At 35.2% G+C, this 20,957-nt stretch overlaps 1 protein-coding gene across 2 annotated transcripts in view; it reads left to right on the top strand.

The window, feature by feature from the left end:
* Positions 1-7,577: 7,577 nt before the first annotated feature.
* The window catches only part of LOC127426031 (paired box protein Pax-7), a 69,340-nt gene continuing 55,960 nt past the window's right edge, over positions 7,578-20,957 (top strand). Inside the window, exons 1-4 of one of the 2 annotated variants that reach the window (XM_051672479.1) lie at positions 7,578-7,986; positions 9,113-9,348; positions 9,520-9,664; positions 9,909-10,037. In XM_051672479.1, the coding sequence (XP_051528439.1) occupies positions 7,902-7,986; positions 9,113-9,348; positions 9,520-9,664; positions 9,909-10,037 (595 nt within the window). In that variant the 5' untranslated portion in view covers positions 7,578-7,901. The remainder of the gene's footprint in view (positions 7,987-9,112; positions 9,349-9,519; positions 9,665-9,908; positions 10,038-20,957) is intronic. The other variant, XM_051672480.1, reaches the window with a different exon arrangement.

A 20,957-nucleotide genomic window follows, 5' to 3' on the forward strand; every position in this document is an offset into this window, starting at 1 on the left:
TGTTGTGTTCGTCTGTTTGAACAGCCCCTGGCCTGTGCTTATAGTCTGAGCCGCTTCACCGCCGAGTTCAGCCGAATACCACTGCTATCTGGGAATATTACTACTCTACATACAACTGTACAGTCTGGAGTCTGGAGTAGTAGGAATCAGTGCAAGTGTAACACCACGTGAACTGTCTATTGAAGCGTACCCCCCCCCCTTTACTTTTGGCTTAACATCTGAGAATATGGACCGACTAAAACTTTTTTATTTATTTATTTTATGCACATTAGTTGAAAATGAAATGCTCTTTATTAACAGCCAGGATAGGAATGTTCTATGCAATAATATAATGGTGCCGAATGGTTTATGTATTTAATGCGCCCTCTTGTGGACTTAGGAAACAACATCAATTTAAAAATCAGCTGACTTTAAAATTCGAATATTAGTTCACATATATTAATATTTATATATTTATTTCATTTTAAAACGTACAATACATTTTCATGGTTCAGTCAGTACTGTTTATTTTTGTAATAAAGTTCAGCACTATTTTACTTTGAGTGTTATTTTTTCATTCAGTATCAATTTTAAAAATGGTTATTTATTAATCGGTTATCGGCAGGTACTGCCCAACTTAGTTATTGGTAAAATCCACTATCGGTGGACCTCTACTGATGACCAAATTTAGCTACAGTGTGTACGTGGCCAGTATGAGTCAGATCACTAGCAATTTAAGCCATTTGGCCAAGCAGGCTCAGGCACATATAGAGATTTAGTTCATTAGCGTTATGCCATTCTGCCAAGCAGGCCAAGGCAAACCTAGCTTGCATACATTTGGTGCACATGGCTCTTCGGAGCTGCAGCAATACACAATTCTTGGTGGTAGATCTGCTTGTTTGAGGGTTGTGTTTTGTGTTATACGTTTGTGCAGCTGCCCTGCTTTGTTGGGAGAATGTATTTATGTCTAAATGTGCTGCAGCATGTCATACGTGCTTGATGCAGAATGTCTGTGTATATTCTAGCAGTAGCAAGTCTCCGTACTCCGTACAGTGTTGCTGATCTAGTTCACCAAGACCAGTATCCTATCAATATGCCATACCCACATCAACATGCCAAATCCCTCTAAGAGTCATCATGACTGAAATACATTTGATTGAATAAGATGCAACAAAATCTGCTCATAGGGCTGATCCATGTTTTGGAGAGCAGTGTATTTGAACTATGCCCAGACAAGCCTAAACACATGCACAGTGGTTCAGGAACTTGACCACTGATCACTTATGATGAACGCTGTCGCTGATGCTGTTGAACGTGCCGTGGAGTGTTGTTAAATTCACCGCTAAGTTTAGTGCAAAGTGTGCTCGGATGTTTCAGACTGCAGTGCGATTTTATAAAATTCAGTTGGAGGGCCAGATCGAAGTAACTGTATGTTGCCCACGAGCCACCAGTTGATTAGCCCTGCCATAGCCCCTAACTACAACCCTAAACCTAACCTTCAGTGGTGTAAAAATGACATTTTAGAGTGAAAATACAACCTCCAAATCACAGTCACCATTGTTTATGTGAACGCAATGTTTACCACGGGACCAGAACCTGTGACTCTATCAATACCTCTAGAGGGAAATGTGTTCAAGCTTGAATTAATGCAGAATGTCTAATGGGGGGGTGGCGCTTGTCGGTAATTCAGCAAAATAGGGTTGATTTCAGGAGACATGAACTTTCGGATTCAACATGTTGATATCCTGTGTGATCACGTTGCCTTTTCCTAGCATTAAGAGAAGACCATGATATGGGTGGAGAAATCCAATAGAACAAGGGACCCAAGCCATATCTACGGAAACTTGGGCTCTTTTGACCTGGGCCAGTCTGCAACGACCTAGTAACCACCCAGAACACCCTAGCAACCACCAAGCAATAACCTGGCAACCACCCAAAACACCCTATCATCATGGTGGTTAGTTTTTAATGGGTGAGCACCACTGTTGTATTTTTATTTATTTATTTTTTGGTTAAGCCAATTTAAGGGCTAATATTATAACATTATGTAACACAATTTTTGTTCCTGGGTAGTAAGTGTTATTTCCTAAGTGCTAATGCCTCAGAAGTATAGAAAATGGCTGTTATTCCCCACAAACTTTGCTTTTGTGACCAGGACAGTGATATTTTGAAATGTTCCTATTTCCAATGAGAAAACGGGTGAATATGTGTCTTTTTGTTCACATAAAATCAGAAAAAAACAACATATGAATCCAAATTAAAATGTATTTATACTAAAGTAATACAAAAATGATGCAAAAGATTTAGAAGTGAGCAGTTTTTTGAGATTTACGATTATACTGTAAATCACTTTATCGAATCAGCCCCCAAATGTAGTCTCCCATCATGTTCTCGTTATACTGTCCTTGGTAGCAGCATTCAAAGTCCAGTATATCCTGGTGGAAGCGCTTGCCTTGCTCCTCCAAGTACGCTCTCATGTTCTCCTTGAATTTATCAAGGATATGGACTCTGAGGGACATCCTACAGCCCATTGTGCCATAGTTCTTCACCAGAGTCTCAACCAGCTCCACATAGTTTTTGGCTTTGTGATTGCCCAGGAAGCCCCGAACCACTGCGACAAAGCTGTTCCAAGCCGCTACTAGTGAGCTTCTTGGGGAATTCATTGCACTCCAGGATCTTCTTTATCTGTGGTCCGACGAAGACACCTGCTTTGACCTTTACCTCAGACAGCATAGGGAAGAAGTCTTGAAGGTACTTGAAGGCTGCCGACTCCTTATCTAGAGGTCTGACAAATTGTTTCATAAGGCCCAATTTGATGTGCAGTGGTGGCATCAGCACCTTCCGGGGGTCCACCGGTGGCTCCCATTTGACGTTGTTCCTCCCCACAGAGAACTTGGTCCGCTGTGGCCAGTCCCGCCTGTGGTAGTGCGCCTTTGTGTCCCTGCTGTCCCAAAGGCAAAGATAGCAGGGAAACTTGGTAAAACCACCTTGGAGACCCATCAGGAATGCCACCATTTTGAAGTCTCCTATGACCTCCCAGCCGTACTCATCATACTTCAAGGCATCCAGCAAGGTCTTGATATGTATCCATTTAGGCAGCTGGAACTAAACTGAACTGGTGGGCTTAAGGCCCCTGTATTTATACTACTATTTATATTACTGGAAAGTTCTAGAAGTTACTCCAAGTTTACTCAGCACTGAATCTATCTGGAATGTTCTGGAAAATAGGTAAATTTCAAAATATCACTGTCCTGGTCACAAAAGCAAAGTTTGTGGGGAATAGTAGCCATTTTCTATACTTTTGAGGCATAAGCAATTAGGAAATAATACTTACTACCAAGGAACCAAAAAAAAAAAAAAAACATTTGTTACACGGTGTAATTGTATTCATTTTCTTATTTAGTCAGAACTGTGGCCTTGTGGTTCCGGCACATGCTCTGACTTTGAGCTGCAGATGACTAGAGTTCAAATCCAACTTGTGACATTTCCAATCCTGTTCCCTTTCTAACTCTTCATTAATTCCTGTCCTCCATGAGCTTCTCTTTAATAAAAGTGGTAAAAATGCTAAATAAAATTAAAATGTAATACTTTTGAAATTATTTAACATTGCTACTCTCTTTAAATAAACAGTATCAAAGAATGCAAATAGCTGTGTTTGAACTGGAGTGGCCAAAAAAAAAATATCAGAGGTTTTTGATACAGAATTAAGATATCTTGCTCCTGTAAGACTCCAATATTACCTTGTGAACTCTGTGTGTTATATGTCTCATAGAGAGAGAAACTGTGAAGTTAAACAAGCACCAGCCTTGTCTACACATACAACACTTAACACACTTTCACTTTCTTCATCTGATCATTTTATCAGAAGCAATAACACACTGCGATAATTCTCAGCAGATGTGAGCATGCCTTAGCAAGTTAACAAGAGTCCATAGAGAGTGTGGACAGAGTGAAGCAAGAAAGGAAGAGGTCTGCGGTTGTGTACTGGGCTCCCCAGCATGTCTCAAACCTGGCAGCAAAAATCTGGAGTCAATCCAGGGTCTATATACACAGAACAGACCTAGCACAGGGTTACCCTAAAACTAAAGATTGCTATAGTTGGGCGAATTGATACGATTTATTTATTTATTTATTTTCATTTGAGGAGCTAATGTATAAGATTAACGATGATTACAAAATCTTTTTTAAGAGATGGGGCCCCTTTATTCCCTTTTGCTCTGAGGAATGAGACATATGACTTGGTCAATGAACTTCATGTGAACTTTACTATCATAGTATTATTTGTTGTTTTATATTTTGAATACTGTCTGCATTATGCTTGCTTTTCTTTGTCCTCATAGAAATCAGTAAAGTATAAATAACAACAACAACAACCAAATTCCTGGAGTTGTCCATTTACTTTTGTAGAAAATAGTACAAAATACTGTTTAGACGGGGGGGGGGGGGGGGGGGGGGGGGGAATAATGTTTTGAATATTATTAGAATAAATCCATAATAATGAGTCTGTTCTTTGATTTCAGCACTCAAAGATACAAAAATACTAAATATCAGAAAGAAGGGAAGCGTTCCTGTTTTAAGAAATGCTTTTCTCTTTAAGAAAGTTGCTTATTCAAATGCAAGTAAGTAGGCCTATAACACATACATCTAAATGTGTTTTTCTTATAGGGTGTTTCCATTGCAAGCAGGATGTTAAAAATCAATTTACCACATCTTTCGTATCTTAGTTAACCTATATCGCCTGCTAGTGGCACATACATTAATTTACGCATTGTGGAGTGAATTCCTCCAATCACATATGTTAAAGGCAGTGAGAAGAACGCATTGTGGATGTGTTTTCACGCTTTATTTCAGCATTTTTATGTAACATGTTGTTTTCATTTGTTTTCTTCAGTTGTTTTAAAGCTTTATTTGTGTTGTTTTAATGATATGTTCATGCTATACATTCGATTTTTAATAAAATATGACGCCGAATAGTAAAAATATTTTTACATATATGTCATATACTCCCTTTTCATCAGCATTGGTCTTATAGATTCTGTGGGCTTTCTTATTTGCGTTTAATAAGCCTTGGATACTGATATTGGATACTGCGCAATAGACTTCGCCAAACAAATCCTTATTTTTCTTGCTATTTTAATTGCTTCGTAAACTTACAAGATGTAAACAACGATTTTAAACAATTTTCCAGGATTGTAGTTAGATAATTGTTTAAATACAAAGCAGATATGAACGATAAAGCTGAGACATATTCTCTCAATAATAAACTTACGGGTTACCTATAAATTATCCACGCTCCAGTCAACCGGATATTAACTTTAAAGTTTCATGTTTTCATAACATTATCCATGACAGCACATTTGAGTGTCTATAGAAAGAAATTTGAGAAGTTTTAACAGCATATAATTGCGTTTACTTTTTCTAGCTGCCAATCAAAAAATAACTGGCAAGATTTCAATAGGTTGATAACAACCTAAAGAATTAATTATAATGTGAATGTGAATAAACCAATAATCAAACCCGATAATTAATACTATATATGAGTAGACAACAATATCATAATTTCTTGATAATCTTTCGCCATCATTCGACTTTTATACATTTTATACAAATAAATTATTAGCCTACCTTTATAGCAAAATAATTTAAAGAGAGAGAGAGAGAGAGAAAGAGAGAGAGAGAGAGAGAGAGAAAGAGAGGGAGGGAGGGAGGGAGTGGAGAGTTTTGTAATAAATCTGTGAAGGTTACCTTTCCCTTACTAAATATTGTTTTATTATATTTAATATTCATCCATAGATTGCACCTTATCAATAGTGCGGCTCTCTGTGTCTCTGACCGGTGCGCAGCTCACCAAACCGGGCCAGTGAGGGTCACCGCTCCGCTGTCGGGCGCCAGGTCCTTCTCTACCGGTGCATCTGCATGTGAAATCGCCATTTCACCCCGCCACACTCCCTAATTGTTGTAAAAATTATTTGTGAAATTGCTTTCCACCAGGAGTGTTCGCCACGGCAATTTCCACACAATCTCTGTGCTCGGCGGTCCCACAGAGCTGAACACACGCATCACAGCCATTCAACCTAAAGGATCTGGAGTATTTTTTTTTTCTCATGATATGCTGTAATAAGAAAGAAAAAATTAGAAAAATCGCATAGAAAGAAACCTGATGAAGTGACTTGTATTCTTGAAAACAAAGCTTCCAATTAGTACCAATAGAAGCGGTTTACTGTATGCTATTGGAGAGTCTTTTTAAGTTACACAAAGTAGTTTTTATTAAAAAACCATGTATACGGGTGCTTTAAAGAACCTATATACTGATCTGAAGAACCCACCTGTATAAAGTAACATCAAGAAAATTTTCATCTCTAAACAACCATATAAACACACACACACACACACACACACATATATATATATATATATATATATATATATATATATATATATATATATATATATATATATATATATATATATTAAGAGTATAGATCAGGTTAAATATTATTATTATTATTATTATTATTATTATTATTATTATTATTATTATTAGTTGTAGTATTATTATTAGTATTAGGTACTATTAGTAACTGCTATTTTATTCTCTTTTTTTCCATGATGCTGATTGAATGATGTCAACATTATTTATAATTTCAAATGTTTCAGCTAAGATCTCTTTTAATTCATATTAATCAGTTCTTGTACATCATCCCATACTTACCATGAAACTACTGTGTTCACATTTTTGCAACTCTTTTGTTATAAATGTTCCTTCTTTTCATAAGAATCGCATAAAATAATAATAATAATAATAATAATAATAAATAAAATAAATTCTCCTGGACCAAATCGGATACTTGCAAATTTAATTTTGAACTCAATCGCTTGATGGACAACATTTGTAATTTTTCTCATGATCTGGTTATAAAAGTAAAAAAATATGATGATGGTCAAATTCACACATCTTGAATCGATTAATAAGAATAGCAAATTATGGGATAGAGGCCAAGGTCAAGTTAAAACACATTGCACTCAAAAATATAATTTAAAGATTTAATAACATTTTAATATTTATTAAAATAATAATAATAATACGTTTTATTAATTTAATTTAGTTAAACAAGAAATTTGATTCAGTTTTGTTATGAAATTGAAATGTGTAAATCTTAAAAATAGGCAAAAAGATTTGGAGTGTGCTTTTTTGGAGCGACAGGTAACACGGATTTCCCCCATGCGTAATATGATTGAACAAGTGTCGCTTATTTATACATAGAGAGAGAGAGAGAGAGAGAGAGAGAGAGAGAGAGAGAGAGAGAGAGAGAGAGAGAGAGAGAGAGAGAGAGAGAGAGACCAAAGCACAATTAGACTAACGTTTTAGTTGAAATGCTAGATGAATGAAAACTCCTTGTAACATTTCCTGTGTTGACTTAGAGAGAAAGTGGGAGGGTAGTGTCTGTGTTTTTTGCAGCGTTCCTCCCGATTGGACGCCAGGTCTTATTAGGCTTTACCCTTTCTCTCCATGATGAATAAAAGAGTGCATGAGAGCATATCGCCACGCTCGCTTCCTCCTCCCACTATGTGCGCCAAAGTTGTCCACTTAAACTACTCCCAGGCAGCAAACAGGAGCTGTAATCACAACTAGAACCTCTCATTTATTCAAGGCAATCAAAAATATTTACTTCCAATTGCTTCAGAGCACGCTTCTTGCTTTAGATTGCTCATCCAGGGCTAGGCATCAACTGCAAGAACAAATCTGACTTTTTCTTCTGGGCACTGTCCTCTGGTGTGTTTGGATTTCTTTTGTGATTTACCTATCAATTTTTAAAAGATTGGACCTGCTACAGTTGCCACGGTGCAAACTCTGGACCTTTCTGTGTGCTTTGCTTCTTTAATTTATTATTGAAAGTTTAAATTGATTGAAAGTAGCTGCAATGGCTACTTTACCAGGAACAATTCCTCGAATGATGCGACCAGCACCAGGCCAGAACTACCCTCGAACTGGATTCCCCTTAGAAGGTATGAAAACTTGTGCACTTTTCTCAAAACATAGTCGTTTTAAAATGCCGAATGCCGCTTTTCAATACTTTTGATGAAGGTAGCAATATGTCAAAGACAATTTTGCACACTATTTATGGTTAAAAAAAAAAAAAAAAAGTACGAAATGCTCGCCTTTGTTTGAATTGAATTGCTAACTTTATATTTAGCTACATGACCAAATGTTTGCGACAACAATTAAAACTTTAACATTAAGCAAATTATTTCAGAAGGATCACTTATGAAAACAATTATTTGATAATTGATAGGTAAAATGTAGGCATGTTATTTGCATGCGGTGCTCGTGCATTGAATGCGAAACTCTTTCCCATATTAAGTGAATTCGTGCTTAAGAGCAGTATGACGAAAGCGTTCCAGCCCACAAATCCTGCAATCTGTAGGATTTACTGAAGTATCTCGCAGCAGTGAAGAGACATAAAACATACAGCTAAGAGCTGGCTCAAAGCATCACACCAATATTTGTGTTGCATGACTGGGAATAATCGAGGTTTAAAGTGGCAGATCTTTAGTGCCTCTTGAATGGCAATTAGTGTCCTCAAGTATTATATCCTGCCAAAACAAAGATAGACTGATGCAGAAGGATTGTTTCAAGAAAGAGAATGTGTGTGGATGAGATTTCGATTAATTCTTGAGGCTTTGCCTAATCATTATTCTCATATTCAAATAAACATGAGACCATCAGCATGAATAGTTTCAAAATATCTACATAGCACATGATAAATGAGATGATTGTATATAATAAGTGCAGTATGATATGGTTAATCAGAATGACAGCATACAGATGTTTTCGGATAAATCCTGTACAAAGCCTGGAGGAATTGCGCTCAGAATTTACCCCTGAAAACTCTGGGATCAAGTGACATAAAATAATCCACAAGTGCAATATAATTTAGGCGCTATTCTTTTTGGCAGCACTTTAAATTTTAGTATCTATCGTAAGCATTAATATCGGACTTACAATTCACAATTACAAGATTTTCAAGCATTATATCGACATATTAATTGCTATTTTTTTTCCATATCAGTATGGCCAGTTGTAAAGTCTCACTCTCCATTTTTTTGGGCTGGATTATGTTCTTATTTTCAGTCTCAACGCCTCTGGGTCAAGGTCGAGTGAACCAGCTTGGTGGAGTTTTCATCAATGGAAGGCCACTGCCAAATCATATTCGACACAAAATAGTGGAAATGGCCCATCACGGCATCCGACCCTGTGTGATCTCAAGGCAGCTGAGGGTTTCACACGGCTGTGTGTCCAAAATCCTCTGTCGGTACCAGGAGACCGGTTCCATTCGCCCTGGAGCTATAGGTGGAAGTAAACCCAAGGTAAGTGAATGATTTCAGGCTCGATTGACTATTGAAATGTAAAACTAAATGGCATTTAACCCACAAATGGTGAGTTTAAAAATGATTTTTAAAATGTTTGATCAAATAAAAAGAATGCTTTATTTATTCTACCAATTTTTTCCCCTCCCCAATTTTGCTTCGACACTAAAGCAAGTTGCAACACCCGACGTCGAAAAGAGGATTGAGGAATACAAACGCGAGAATCCAGGGATGTTCAGTTGGGAAATCCGGGACAAGTTGCTGAAGGACGGGGTGTGTGACAGAGGCACGGTTCCTTCAGGTGAGGCCTCTTCCGGTAAGCACAATTTCCTTATTATTAAGATGTAGAAGATAGAGGACGTTTCTCCTTTTATGGCATCTACATAAAAAGCCTGTATAATTAGAGTCAAAAAAATCCAACACATTTGGTATTAAGTTCATAGCGTACTTTCTTGAATTACACTATATGTCCAGAGCTTTAGAAGAAAATGTTGTTGTCTAAAAATCTTAATTGTGGTTTTTATTTTGGGTGTTAAAGTGAGTTTTATCTCTCTTTATAGTAAGTTCAATTAGTCGGGTTTTGAGGGCTCGTTTTGGCAAGAAAGATGACGATGAAGACTGTGATAAAAAGGATGAAGATGGAGAAAAGAAAACCAAGCACAGCATCGACGGGATTCTCGGAGATAAAGGTCAGAGGCCTTTTAAATTTCTCACTGTGTGCCAACACATGCGAGGAACCGCGGTGCAAAAGTTTTAGATTACCGTAGTGTAACTCAGTTGAACTGACAGATCAGTTCGTGATGGGCTGGTGACATAATTGGTGTTTTTGTTGCAATTGATATTTCATTAGATATATGAAAGAGACAGATGCTGCAGTCCTTCATTCTCGCCAGGGGGAATCTGTGCGCCCTCTTGGAAAAATGGCACAGATAGCTCTCATTATTCATGCTGCTAGCTACCCAGTACTTACTCAATTATTTATGTGAGCCCTGACGTCAGGTATTTAGTCTGGTAAATTAATTTGTGTGGCACATTCCCTGCTCGTTTTAACCACCCCCCTAAACGACAACTGACAGTTTGACCCTTTTGAGAATCGATGTCAGTATAAGCAACTGCATTATTGGCCTACGAGACATGTGGACCCCGTGGAGGTGACATGAATTGTCGGCATTTCTCATTAGCACAATGTATTATTATTATTATTATTATTATTATTATTATTATTATTATTATATGGTGCTTATGATATTGTGATTTGAAAATAATAATTGGAAACTATTTAAATTGAATTGCACAGCTATAGCAACTTTCAAATATAGAATTCACAACCAATATTTCTATATATTTAATACGATTTATGTTAAGACCCTATATATATTTAATATATTTATATTTAAATTAATTATATTAAACAAATTAAACATAAGTCAAGTTTTATAGTTAGATATTATTATTATTATTATTATTATTATATGGTGTTAATGATATTGTGTATTTAAATTGAATTGCACAGCTATAGCAACTTTAATATATAGAATTCATAACCAATATTTAAATGTATTTAATATTATTTATGTTTAGATCCTATATTTAATATATTTATATTTAAATGAATTATATTAAACAAATTAAACATAAGTCAACTTTTATAGTTTTATAAATGTTTATAAATATAATAAATGTCATTAAAATATTTTTTTCTTCAATAACGCTGGCTAGAAAATTATTTTTAGATTGACATGGGTCACGATAGGTTTTAACAGTTTTTGCCTCTTTTTAACCTTGGTTATGAACGATCTCGTTTTAAGCCTTTATAACCTTTAGACTGAGATACAAAAGAGCAAATGCTCAGGGACATGGCAGCGAAAAGAGTAACTGGACCGGTGACCCCCTATTCAAAGATCTCAGAAAAGAGGGGGGAAACTTTGTGCAAAGGCTAAATAGAAAAAGAAAGGCAGATAAATTATTCAGTGCTCCCCGCTGGCAGATAGTTTTGTAATATGAAGAAGCGTTTACAATTGTAAGCTAAACATTTCATGGTGCAAAACGGCATCTTTTGTGCGGTGATAGCTGTGCGTAACTGCACTGCTGGTTTGCGACTAAGACAATGCAAAATCTATGTTGATTCTGTTTTCTCCAACTCTATGGCTCAAAAGTTATACGCTTATATTACTTATTAACACATTATTTTAAATGCATTAATACACAGGCCAAAACTTTTTCAAAAATGTGTTATTAAATAAATGGAAGGAGGAAAAATGCTGCCCATTGGTTGTTCCACGACGGATATATAACAGAAGCGCACGTGTGTGGGTGTTTATTTGTTGGGGAATGCGTTATAACCTGTTAATTATTCCGTAAATCTGTCATTTATAGCCTCTCATTTTCGGCGCAACACTAAATTCACTGTTAAATTCTTTGAAGGGATTCTTTAAGTTTACCATCCGGATAACATTTAATAATGTTAAGACTTATTAGAGTTAGTGTGTGCTGAATGGGCGTCTGTGTTGCTGAGGAGTGTAATAGCTCGCAGGCATCGGTAAGAAACACATTTATCCGCAACCAGCGCTCACTCGCCGGGGTTTGAGAGCAAACGTAATGTAGAAGAGGTTTTAAGCCGCGATTAAACTGAGCCCCTTTATTTCTTTTCACTTTCATCTGCGGCTCACATTGACTCGCCCAGGGCGTAAATTCATGAGATTTGCAATGTATTTGATATAGCTTATTTATTTATTTCGCATTTGATTACGTTATATTGATGGACAAAGTGTTTTTCCTATGAAAACAAACAAACAAACAAATTGTATAAATATTGTTTATTATTGACGACACACTGCTTACTGTAGATATCCAGCCTTAACAGCCTTAACTATGACTTCCACGTTTGGTTTAGTGGCCATTACAATAATAGTAAACTTGTGCAACTGCCATCGTCGTTATGGAAATAAAAAAATAAATAAATAAATAAATAAATAAAAAAATATGATGAGCGACAGCAGACCTGCCAAACTTCATTAGTCTTTAATGGGTTACAGCCGCGCGCCTGACAGCTCACCTGGTGCTCTTTTTGTCTGCTGAAGCATCAGTTAAACGTGTCCACGCGTCCATTTGTGAGAGTGGCAGTGGACACTTCAGCAAATCTGTGGATTACCTGAGGTTTCCAGACTAATCAAACAGAGTTCAGTCAGGGGTTTACGAGTGTTGTTGTGGGATAAAAGTAATTAAAAAACCTGGATGCGTGATGTGTGTGTGTGTTTCGCAATGTGGGGGCTCGGTCTATTGTCGTCTATACTGTTAAAAACTCAGAACAAAAAGAGTAAATAGCCTACTGTTTTTATAATTGGATGAAAAGCCATAATAATAATAGTAATAATAATAATAATAATAAATAAAAATACCAAGACGCTTTATTCTATTTAATTTATTATATTATATTTATTCTATTTAAAAAGAATGTCTTAAAAGTTTCTGAAATTTTCGGTTTTGGTGCATTTCTTACTAGACGCGCACCAGTGATGCATTTTCTCCGTTGGACCACATTTATATGAAAATAAATACTTTGGAGTCTAAAGCCGCAGTGAAAGAGAAGCGCAGGGAGACATTTTAAACAAATTCATCGGGAATAGAATATGTTACAGGGACACAGAAGGAGAGAGAAGAAGATTAAGTGAAAGTAAGGGGAAGTTATTTAGCTATTAATATTTTTTCTCTCCTCGGGCGTCGAGAGTCACTCCCATCTGCACTTTCTTGCATTTATTTTGGCTGGGCTGAAATTGTGGGAGACCCAAATGTTGGGCAGAGATAACATAACCATCAGAGTGTGGACCATCCCTTTATTAAACACGGATTAACCTCTTCTTTCCCATCTCAACACAGCGCTAGAATTTGATTGGAGTGGGATATACTGTATATATATATATATATATATATATATATATATATATATATATATAATATTTTACAATATCAAATGTTACATAGGCTATTTATAGAGTAGGCTACATTATAGCATAGTATATAGAATAGTATAGCATAGTATATAGAATAGTATAGCATAGTATATAGAATAGTATAGCATAGTATATAGAATAGTATAGCATAGTATAAATAATAGCAGCTGTAATGAACATACCACGGACAGTGGTTAATTCTTCCTGTACTCTGGTAATAACATTTTTTGTTGAAAAGGATAATAAGCTGAACAGATATAAGCTCATAATAACATTACACTGCAGCTGCTGATTAGACGCATGCGTCCATTTCACCATTACAGTCCTCATTACTTAAAATCCCGATAAAGGCACTTGTAATTCTTGGAACCAATCTAATAAACCGAACCAGATGCAACTGACCATGGTGTGGATTCAAGCATTTGTAATGGTGAAAATCATAGGCTATATATTGTTTTCAAAGCCGAAACAACTTACTAAATTAATCATTTTTGAACAATTGTTAATTGTTTAGCACGTGTCCGATATTTAGTTATTTATTTAATAAATAAGAAAATTATATATATATATCGTTGGTCAAAGTGCTTTTTTATTGTTTAACAAATTTCCTAATATGTTTTGTTTGTTTATTTGTGTTTTTATTTATTTATTGTTTGTCACGGCTCCCAAAATAATTGTTCCTAGTTGTAAATCATCGTCTTGAAGCTTTTGGTTGCTTGATTGAATAATATTTTGGACGGGTCACGGTTTACAAACCCTTTTAACAATTGACATTGACTGTATATAACTCCATTGCAAGACTATAAAGATTATAGGTGAGAAAGTGAGCAGTATTTAACACTTGTTACTCTTATTAAATGGTTAATTATGGTCCAAAGGTTTTATTGACTCCGCTGTAAATGTCGGAAATCGTAATTAGTCCCGTTCAGGGATTACAGACTAATGCACAAGTCATGTTTAGACTACGGATGATATGTGAACCAGAGGCAGATCCTGAATTTGTCAAGATGTAGATTTTGATGTGCGTTTCAGAGATGTTTAAAAATAAGCGATGACATGAAGATTATGAGAATGAAGGCTCAGTCAGTTTGAGGAAATTGCGAAGCTTATGATCTTTGATCTGTGGATGCCTGTTACTTATCAAGGGCTGGGTTTCCCGAAGCACTAAGTAGGACGTTAGTAGCACTTAAGTAGTACTTAATCTCTAAGGCGTTTCTCAAAAGCATGGTTATCTAAGTAGTTCGTAAAAACGTTCGTAATTTAACGAGAGCTTTGAACCACTCTTAAATCCAAGTGCATCTTAAACGTATCTTTCTGGCATCTTTCCCAAAGACAATGGGACACTGAATAAATTTTATTTACATATATGCATTGGAAAGCCATTGTAAACTATTTCAGAGGGAAAAAAAATGTGTAGAAAAAATCGCTATGAAATCAATAGGCAGCATCCACAGTCTGCGCATGCGTAATAGGTCTAAATTTACAAGACATGTAATACAGTAAGGTTATTAGCCTTCTTTGATAAGCATAATTGTAATGGCAATAAAAAGACAACATGTTCTTATTAAACAGATTATTTAAGAAGACATATGTGAGTAATGTGACCACGCAGATAAAAACTTAAATAAATATGCCTTAATAAATAATTAAAATATGGTTAACAGAGGAGATTAGAGTGAGAGTGTGCAATGAGAGATTCTCTCTCTATCTCTCTCTCTCTATCTCTCTCTCTCTCTCTTCATCCTCCTCCTCCTCTTTCTTCCTCCAATGGTTGGTTCAAATCGGCTCGCCTTTAGTCTTTTTACAAGGCAGTAACAAATTGCATGATGCATAATGGCGGTAAGGCTTCACAGTACCTTCAAATAACCAGATTTTCTATTTTTTACATTGCGTATATTCACGCTACATGCATTTATTGCGTCACTTATCTCTATGACTGAGCATCAATTCATCTGAAACTCTGTCTTACTAAAACCATAATTATTTTTATTTTTTTAAATTAAATTCTGTAATAGTTAGGTAATACATTTCAGCGCCTCGACAGGGTTACAAGCAACTTCCATGTTTGTCAGTATTTCCACCTTATTTTCATTTTGAGAAGACAAACACCTGGACATACTGGCCAAAGTGATCAGCACCTTTGGACCGGACAGCTCCCGTAAGGAAGCATTTAAGTTCTACTTTATAACGAGCGATTTACGTACTGGTTTGGGAAACAGGCGTTACTCCATAGTAAAATAACGAGCGAAGTTAGTTAAGATGATCTTAAAGGCTTAAAGTGACGTTATCTGGAAACCCAGCCACGGTCTGCTTGAGTGTTCATTAAAAATCAGTTTTGCCATCTGGGACACAGTGTAAATCCCTGCGCAGATGTTATGGAGAATATCACTCTCTTATATCTGAGAGAAATTTTGTAATGGTGCAGTCTTCACTCCCCGGCAATTAACGGGAAATTCTAGAGAGCACAGAAGACATGCATGGAGACTTTTACGCACATAAACGCTAAAAATTCATCCAAGACTATTATTTTGCGCTTTTTGTGATACATGCATGACAAGTGTTTTTTTAAATGTATTTATTCATACAGCTAGGTCTATTATTTTGTTCTATGGATGTAATTTTATGCAGTAAAATAAACAGAAACAAATATAAAAAATGAATGACGGCTGATGTCACAAACCACACAATAATTGTTCGTTCCATTACCAGATCGCAACATTATTATGTGCATTATGAAGTTACGTGTTAGAAAATTCTTCATGCCAAATGGTGTGTTAGAAGACTGATAAAGTTATAACTTAGGAATTACATGCCCATGCGTATTCGACTTTTGATATAATTTTTCCTATTGTTTAATGATTAGTCTATTTATAGTCTGGACTGTCTTTATTGTAGAATTGAATTTGCTATCCGTTCGTTACTCTAATTTATTCCGTTTAATTTCATGCATGTATCACTGCGCTGTGCGTTTGTCACCTTGGTAATCATTACGCATCCCAGCGCAGGCGTGTGGATTTAATTAATAACCGTTTCAGTCCCGTTGCCCGGTATTTTAGCGATCCGTTCAAGTGGCTTTTAGGGAACGATGGAGGATCTCGGGATGCTGTAAAATCGCAGTGACCGGTAACCTCTCTCACACTCTGGCAGGTCATCTCGCATCAGTAAGCACAGCTTATAGAGTTTAGAAGCATCTCTGAGCAACAAGTGATAGGCTGGGAGGAATTTATATTCTACAACCTAAACTTTAATCAACCAGTTATTTTCGAAAATGGAAATAATTAGCCTAACACTAGTTGTTAATAATTATTTACTAAATTTAAATGAAGTAACAACAATATATAAAATGGAATAATAAATATAAAATAAAATCGAAATAAAATTTAAAACAATATGATGATGATGATGATGATGATGATGATGATGATGATGATGATAATAATAATAATAATAATTATTATTATTATTATTATGTATTTTTATGTGGATAAACAAGTTCACTCAAAAATATTTTTAAGATTTACGTTAAATGTCATGACTAATTCCCATTAAATTGAATTGAGTATTCTTTAACAAAATACAATTAAAAAAACGTAAATATTTTAAGTTTTATTAATTTAATTTTGTTAAAGATTACACAATTAAATTTGATTGAAATTTGTTAAGAAAATTAAATATTTAACTCTTAATATATATATATATATATATATATATATATATATATATATATATATATATATATATATATATATATATTTTATTTTTATTTTTTTATTTTATTTTTTTTATTTTTTTGTGCTGACACTGATAGATCCAGGGGTCTGCTGGTGTGTTTGACTCGGAACTCAAAACTTGAACAGGGTTTCATTAACCGAAACGAATGCGTTGAACTTGTCAAATCTAATTAGAGCCTTAAAACGCACAAACTCGTCATTCAGAAACACAAAGCAAAGATGATGTATTCTAAGATCTCTTTCTAACAGTTGTCTTGTATTACCTATTATTTGTGTTGGAATAGTATATTAAATTAATATTAGCCTACTGTATTAAAGTATAATATATTTTATGGCCTATTATATATATTTTTATAAATATTTATATTTATTTATAATTTATAATAACATAATTTTTTATATTCAGAATGTATATTTTAAAATATAATGTTTTATCATTTTTAATATTTCATAAATATTTATATATTATATATATTTATTTTACTATCAGAGCACGAAAGCGTCATAATTTTTGCGCGGCTCTTTATATATTTCATGGCTGAGCGCCATGTTAATTTAGCAAGTTTGTCACATTTTTTGGAGTGGTTCCGGACCCAAAGGCGAGACGCAGATTGGACTATGGCGATCCGTTCTAATTGGGGATGAAATTAATTAGAGAAGACATCAATTTAAGACCTTTAAGTTTTCCACCCATTTTAAATGTATGAGACTGGATTAATGGCTTATAGCCAATACTGAAATGTATTGCCTCTTTGAAATGTGTCCTGCTTGTCTAACGGGTGTCACAAGCGAAGCACTTAGAAAAATTAACAAATAAACACAGATCCCACAGGCTTTATATAAGGGCATCTAGCCATGAAGGAACTGAAGCAAGTGATGGTTTATGCAAGCTTTATATTTTTATAATGAAACGAGTCTGAAATGATCTCTATCTTATATTGTAGATTGGTTTGAAATGATCTTCTTTGTGCATTGAGAACATATTTACTCGCTCTTTGCATTCTCTCACTTTGTGTGTGCGTCTGAATGTGTGTTTTTCTCTTTTTGAATAAGATATGAAGTGATGCTTGGATCATCCTCTCACTTTTCAGTGGAGGAAAAAGCAATTGTCTTCTTCCCCTTTATGGAAAGCATTTTGTTCCTTAATTGAATGCTGCCTTTTTTCTTGTGCTGGGCCTAAGACTCCTCTGAAGTCTAACAGCCTCCTCTCTCCATTGTCAGAGAGAAACTGCTCCTAAAAAGGGGGGGGACAAGAAAGAAAGGAGTAGGAGAAAAAAAAGAACTGTTATTTTCTGTCTTTAGATTCAGTGCACAGGCTATTCAGGCCAGTTGATGAACTCCTTCAAAAAGTTTATTAAGGGTATGAAAACAATGTGGACTAAAGCCTTTGGGCTTGCGGGCAGACAGTTTATAAACTAGGAGCCATTGTGCCTCGAAGGCAGATGCATGAATACTTTTGAATGAGGGCTTCAAACTGACATGATGGGGCTGGACAGCAGCCTGTTTAGTGAAGAGCGCTTATGGAGGAGACGAGCTCAGTATGTTGTCTGCATTAATGTACATCTGTAGAGACCAGGGGTGAATCCCCACTCCACAGAGATATAAGCACCACATTCAGAATAGCAAGTTGTTTTTCCTTCCGTGCCTTTGGGAATTTTTGCTGTGCTACCTTGAAGTTCATTTAAGTGAACAAAGTCATTGTGCTTAACAGCGTTCAGTCAGCTATCTTACATGTCATATGCTGGCTTAATTGGTTGTTTGATGTAAATCTAGAAATAAAGGGGGTTGATTACAAAAAAAGATTCTTATGCTTCATATTTATGGCATATATGCTAACTAAATGGTCTACTAAAGACCATTACTGTAATGATGACATTAGAAAAAAGTTACCATGGGGTCCAAAAGTCTGAGACTTCTATGTTGACTAATAAAAAAATTAAAAAATCAATATATAGTATCAGCTTAATAGTTGGAGTTGAATTGAAGGTAACACTTTATTTTACAGTTTCCTTGTTATATATTTTTACATGTAATGACTATAGTAATAACAGTAAATTATGCATAATTACAAGCAACTAACCCTAAACCTATATGTTGTTAATTAATATTACTCAGTACTTACGTGTGTTATTACGCTGTAACAAGGACACTGTCAAATAAAGTGTAACCGAATTGAAAAAAACAATTTACTTGGTACCTCATGATCCATGTATTATGAGAAAAGAGCATTTTGTGTGCTTCAAAAGAAGCCAGAAAACCTTTTAGATGGTCAGTGTCACAAATTTACTTATACGTTTGATTTGTGACCTAGGAATAGTTTGCAATATTAAATATTACTTCATTATTTTGCATAATTATAAATTCAAAATCCTTTCAAAAACTTTCTGTCTGTTTCTTTGGGGAAAAAATCCTATAATTCTGATGCACTGAAAACCCTAAGAAGTTGACTTTACTCAATTAATTGAGTAAACTCGTTCCCTCAATTGAATTGAGTAAAGGCGTCTCCAACACTTGTGTAATTAAGTTCACTAAACTTGGTGATGATATAGAATGAACTTAACTATTTAAGTTAAGGTAACTAGATGCAAGTAGATTTAACTCAGATTTGTTTCTACTTAATAATTTTATCGAATGGACTCAGATTTCGTTCATTCAATTACACATTTAAAAAAAAGAAGATTATAACTGATTTTAGGTCAGTCATTAAATAAATGTATTTCTCCACAGAAATGCATAGACACCTGTACTTCAGTTGCACATCAACAAGGAGAACAAGGAGAACAAGGAGAACTGAGATCGTGGCAGTAGGGTCCAACTTGACCAAATGCGACACAGGTCACACTAATGGTGACATTACACGAATCAACTATTTGCAAAAAAAAAAAACAAAAAAAAACAACATAAATAATACTACAAAAGAATTCTTAATAACAGCCATTTAAATGCCCACATATGTTCCCTTTGACCAAGTTAAATAATTCAAGCACAAGGCATTATGGGTATTCCCTATAGCCTCAGTTTTGTACTAAATAGTTTGAATTATTTACACTTAAATTCTTAAGTCTATGGATTTTTAAGAAAAATAAGTTCAAGAATATTTGAGGTATGGGCCCAAAACTTGACATTTTAAATAATGCCAACTTGATTTTTCCAGTAATGGCAACATTAGGGTTTACAGTGTGTGGTCTCAGATTTTTGGACCCCACTCTTTATTGATGTTAAAATAACTTTTAATTATATTTATTTAGAAGCTTTTGCTGTAGCTGAAAATTATTCATGTTTGCAAAAAGCAATATGATTCACAAAACCAAAACAGCCTTTAAAAAAAGTTGCCCACCAACATCCAAACTCATCTGTATTTCTCATTCTTTCTTTCCTTACTTTCTCTATTGGTTTGTCTCTCTTCAAACATCAGAGTGAGCCCTATTTTGAAGTGATCTGTATCAGTCCATAGTGGGCACAAACAGCTCGCTCGCCTCTGCACTGGCAGGTGTCAACATTAGCAACACAATTGGCCCTCGGAGACTCACCCCAGAGAGACTGCTAACTTTAACTGTGTGAGATGTAATGAAAAGAGCACAGTGAAGAGGTCTTGGAGGGGAGGAGGGAGATTATGCATTGAGACAGCTATTAGTTGGGATGAGGCTTCTCTAAATAAATGGTGAAGAAACACCCAGGCAAAGATCAATAATGTGTTAGTTTACTAAGCTAAGCCATGATGTATCTCAAGCACCTATTTTATTATACTTTCTTTCTCATAAAAGATGTCTTTCTTGATATCGTAGGTATCAGCAATCCAATTTAGACTTAAATCATAAGAGGCATTTTTTAAAATTTGGCTGATGGTTTGAATGCACTCTGTGTTGAATGTTGTTTTATAGAGATCTACACACACAGAGCACTTTATTAAGAACACTAGGGTCATAAA

Source organism: Myxocyprinus asiaticus, chromosome 35, assembly GCF_019703515.2.
Source record: "Myxocyprinus asiaticus isolate MX2 ecotype Aquarium Trade chromosome 35, UBuf_Myxa_2, whole genome shotgun sequence".
NCBI classification, from domain to species: domain Eukaryota; kingdom Metazoa; phylum Chordata; class Actinopteri; order Cypriniformes; family Catostomidae; genus Myxocyprinus; species Myxocyprinus asiaticus.